This window comes from Drosophila grimshawi, unplaced genomic scaffold (assembly GCF_018153295.1).
Source record: "Drosophila grimshawi isolate 15287-2541.00 unplaced genomic scaffold, ASM1815329v1 contig_848, whole genome shotgun sequence".
NCBI classification, from domain to species: Eukaryota; Metazoa; Arthropoda; class Insecta; order Diptera; family Drosophilidae; genus Drosophila; species Drosophila grimshawi.
The window spans coordinates 6987247-6992061 of NW_025063692.1; the positions used below are offsets into that span (position 1 = coordinate 6987247).

A 4815-nucleotide genomic window follows, 5' to 3' on the forward strand; every position below is an offset into this window, starting at 1 on the left:
CGACATGATAAAATAACATGCGGCTCAGATTTCCCAGCAACAACAATAAAATGAAGTAAAAGGCGCATTACAAAAATAAATAAACGAGGAGCACTTCAGTGCCAGGACATGGCAGGACATTGTATATGGAGCCAAGAGCGGTCTGCCTGCCAGACAGGACAAGATGCAAAACAAATACGCACTTCCTGCAACAAAAACGGCGGACATGTCTCGATCTAAAGTGGCGCACAAAAGAAGTTACTTCCTGGCAAAAGGACCTACTGTAAGAAAAGGACTTGCGAGCAGAGTTCGAGACAGAAAGAGAGAGAGAGAGAGAGAGAGAGCGAGCTCATGAGCTCAAATGAATTTATTGCAATTGCTGTCATTTGAGTCCAGAGTCCTAGTGAAATCTTAGCTAAAATTGCATAAAACTATAGCAATATCCTCAATGCCGAGCCTATTAAAGGACATTGGCTTAGTCCCGTATTTTGACACCTACGCCTCACTCAAAGTCCAGTCTGAGTTCAGTGCACATAAGCTTCATTTGATATCCGCTGGCAATTCTATAGCATGCTCGCTCGCTTAGTCGAATTTGGGTCCTTCCTGGTCTTATCCTGCCAGGTCGCATCTTAAGCTGACATACAATCAAATTTCGTATTGTCCTTTGCCTTGAGGCTACCGTCTTGCAATCTCACTCTCTCTCTCTTCCTCTCTCTACTCACTGCTGCTCTCTGTCCTGCCTCCATGCACATCTTGCTTCCTTCCTTCCTGCCTTAATGTCTTTTATGTTTATTTTTTTTGAGGTAAAATCTCGCATTTTTTGGCTACGTTCTCATGTTTCCTGTCGCGCTGCCAGGGCGGGTCAGATGTGCGGAGGCAACACCCATATACCATATTTGCCAGCCTCTCCCTCCCTTCCTCCCTGTTGCTCCCTCAACTATCCATCATTCAACAGTGAGCAGTTTCTTTGCACGTGTCCAGCATTCACATTTGCATACATTGTTGAAATTTTGTGGGCTTGTCACAATTTTATATTTGTACTTGGATCGAAATGGTAATGAGCCCAACCCAAAATTGAATGCTTGCGTCTTGGCACACGCCCAAGCTAGAGACAAGCTTCTTCATTAAGGTTTGTAGGGTCTAGTGTTTGGGGTTGTGTTGCGGGTTAGGCGTTTTTAGGGGTAGTCGCGAGGCGCGAGACTTTCTACCCCGCGAGCGGAAGTGCATTTTATGCCTTGTGATTACGCACCGTCCAGCTTTATATTTTGTTTTTTGTACGACTTGGGGTGCGCCAGACACGTGGGCTCCTATCGCAGCTCTATTAAGTAGTAAGTTTGTCCTCAACCAGCTGGTCGTCATCGCTCGTCCTTTCTGTTTGACATGGTCCGCTTCAGGCTATCAGGCGTGTCGGCCTATTTCCGCCGTGCTCGAGGCTCGGGCAATTTATGCGCAAAATACCAAATTGAAACTCGTTAAAAAATATATTTGCTGTTATTTCCGGTCGAGTGTTGATTATTATTGAGTGAGTGGGTTGATTTACCCTTAACACAATGAACCCAGGCGCAGGATGTGACCGAAGTTCTCTCTCCGAGTGACTCATTCATTGGTAGTATATTTTTTATATATTTCCTAGTTAAACATTTTTGTGTAAGCCACATTTAAATTGTACGATCTTTGCTTGGAATCATATCAACATATTGTATAAATCTACATACTTTCAGTCCTTTTCTGTCGATCTATTTATAAAAACTATTTCACTTTCAATGTATGTACATACTTGAACCCACTTGAGCGAAAGAGAGTGCTATAAATCATTGCTATTCATGCGGATAAGATATTTGAGTAATTCATATGTATATTCATATAAAGAAAGAAACTCAAAATCGACTAGTTAAGAAAGGGTTTCAATTGTTTCCGACTCTCTACAAGTGTTTTAACTAAAATTGAGCATCTATTTTATGAGTTTTAGTACGAAAGAGAATATTTCAATATATCTGTAGATAATCTGGTGCAATCTATAAAAGGTTTTCAGTTAAGGTTAATCCTGAGATATATTTATGAAAGATTGAGCTGGTCGCATATTAATATATTATGAACCTTTAAGTTTTATAAAAATGTACACAACAATTTACGAAATAATGTTTTATCTTGAAAATGTTCAAATTTTGTTATCAAAGTGTTGATCAGTTTCTAAGCATATAGGTCTCAAGAGAGATCTTTGAACTTCGTGTAGACAATGAAAACTTGGCTGTCGATCCTTTCAAATTAAACTTCTTATTCAATTGAATGGAGAAATTGTAAAAATCGTATTATTGTTATGTTCTGTTATATACTGATAATCTAATGAAAGATCAAGAATTTTATTTATAGAGATAATTATGTTGATTAGGTATCTGAAATTAAGCTGAAATATTTAAGAATTGTTGTTGTTTCAATGAAAAGATATAGTTTTAATTTCGGTTAAGAATTGTGTTTTAATATTTTGTTTTTATTATTGCAATTCAATAATAATAATAATAATACTTATGAGCTAGCTTAGTGTCTTCCATGCTTATAACAAATACTTAAAATTATGAAAAAAATATTTAGTTTATGTTTTAAATCATTGTCTTCCATGCTTAAACTATGAAAAAAAAAGTTTTTTGTTGCTTAAAGGCTAGGAAACTTATAGAATCTGGGACTTGTTTTGTTTTGTTGTTTTTGTAGTTTGTTGTTGTTGTGTTGTGTTTTCACTAAGGCAACAGTTTTCCATATTTACAATTTGTACAGGATTTGTGTGTTTGGTTTGGCTGGAGTAGGATCACTAGGACCTGTGATGATGAAGCTCTTTCTCACTCACTGTTCCTGCCACGAGGAGATGTAATCGAGCAGCTCCTCATCGTCGGGCTGTTCATCGCTGAAGCTGTCAAAGGACTCAAATTTGAACTGTTGCTGCTCCTGTTGTTGCTGCTGCTGCTGTTGCTCCTGATCGGGCAGCTCCTGCTTCACATAGCTGGCAGACAGATCGGAGGCATCGCTATACGAGGGTGTTGGCGACGCAGAGTGATACGAATGATGATGATGATATGGAGCACCAGCCGAAGCAGTTGGAGGACTGTCCAGACTGTCGTTGTAGTCATCGTTGTAGCTATCGTTGCTGCACTCATCCGTTGTCGAGCTGCTGCTGAAGAGCAGCTGTGCCCTCGGCTGGCCATCATCGCCGAGCATGTCCTGCAGTCCACGGATATATTCAACTGCGATGCGCAGCGTGTCCACCTTGGAAAGTTTCTTGCTGGCTCCTCGGCCGCCATTCGACAGTGAGTTGATGACCGTCTGGGGTAAATGCTGGCGCAGATTCACAAATCCATTGTTTACTTGCTTGACACGATTGCGCTCCCGTGCGTTGCGACGTGCCACCGATGGCATCTGCTCGGCGCCACCATATGGCATATTCGAATAATTGTTGTATTTCTTTTTGGCCAGCATGGGTCCCACTCCTGATCCCGATGCAGATCTCGTTGTGGCATTTGTCGTCTGTTGCATATTCTGCAATTGGCTATTGCCCAGCGGCTGTTTGGGCGCAATCAGCTGATGTTGCTGCTGTTGCTGGAGTAGTAGCTGTTGCTGCAGTTGTTGTTGCTGCTGATGCAGCAACATAATGTTGCCGTTGGTCAGCTGAAAATGCTGATAGCTGCTGCAGATACTCGTCATGATGAATGAATAATCCTGGTTAGCTCTGTAGGCTGCGAGAATATGTTGTGTTGACTGTGTGGAATCAAATTCCGCAATGATAAACCTCGTCCTGCGCACTCGCCCTTAAGTACCCTTTGCCCGAAGGCTCTGCCGACGTTGACAGCGCTGCTGCTGCCTGATGTTGGTGGTGGTGGCGGCGGATCGCTACCTGCCTCAGGCTCAGGCTCAGTCTCAGCTTCAGATTCTGCCTGCACAAGTGATCCGCACTCTCTCTCTCTCTCTCTCTGTCTCTCACTCCGGGTAGAGAGCGCAACGAAATTAGGGGTTATGGGTTATATAGGGGTTGCGGCTCACTCTCGCTCTTGTGCCAAATGTGGGTGCTTGTACTCGTATTCTCCCTCTCTCTCTCTCTCTCTTTCTCTCACTCACACTCACCCTCTCTTGCCTCTCACTCGATCCATTCAACTTGTCCCGAGCATCTTTGCTTTTTGTCAGTGTCACAATGCTACGTTCTTGTCTTTTCTTCTCTTGTTTTCTTCTCATATCTTCTCTCTCTCACACAATTTTCTTTATATTTTTGTGTTTGGGAAAAACTACGTCGAAATCGAGACTTAAATCTTATGCACAATGCACTGCTCCTAACTGCTGATCCTTGTCACAAAAATGCATGTAAAAAAAAAACAAAAAAATGAAATGAAAATAAATAATATATATACATATATATATATATATATATATATATATATATAGAAGAGAACTTGCTTTCATTTTTTGTTGAGCATTCAAAATAATAATAGTAATATATGTTAAAAAAAAAAACTAAAATTGCGCACTCTATATAGATATAAATATATATCTGTCTGTCTGTATGCATCTGAATGTAATCCATCATGTGAGCTACACTAGCTTCTTCATTGCCCTCCACTTGACACTGCTCAAGGCCTGGGATCTGTGCAATCTGTTGGCCTTGGGGCAGTAACAGCAACAGCAGCAAACGACGCAACTGTTCTTTTGCATTAAGCATTTGCCGCATTGCCGCATTTGACACGTGCTTCCGATCCGAGTCTGATTAACATAAAGCAACAGCAACAACGACAACAACAACAAATCCCACAAGTGTGTGCTGCCTCATGCATATCAAGTGCAGACACGGCCTGACGGAGA

The 4815-nt window shown here is 41.5% G+C and overlaps 1 protein-coding gene across 1 annotated transcript; it reads right to left on the reverse strand.

The window, feature by feature from the left end:
* Positions 1-2734: 2734 nt before the first annotated feature.
* Positions 2735-3731, reverse strand: LOC6566128 (achaete-scute complex protein T3). The gene has a single exon (XM_001992160.2). The coding sequence runs from the start codon at positions 3667-3669 to the stop codon at positions 2815-2817; it is 855 nt and encodes a 284-aa protein (XP_001992196.1). The 5' UTR covers positions 3670-3731; the 3' UTR covers positions 2735-2814.
* Between the last annotated feature and the right edge of the window lie 1084 nt (positions 3732-4815).

Bases quoted from the DNA above. Each gene is read 5' to 3' on its own strand.
- LOC6566128 (XM_001992160.2), bottom strand. From the start codon at position 3,669: ATGACGAGTATCTGCAGCAGCTATCAGCATTTTCAGCTGACCAACGGC.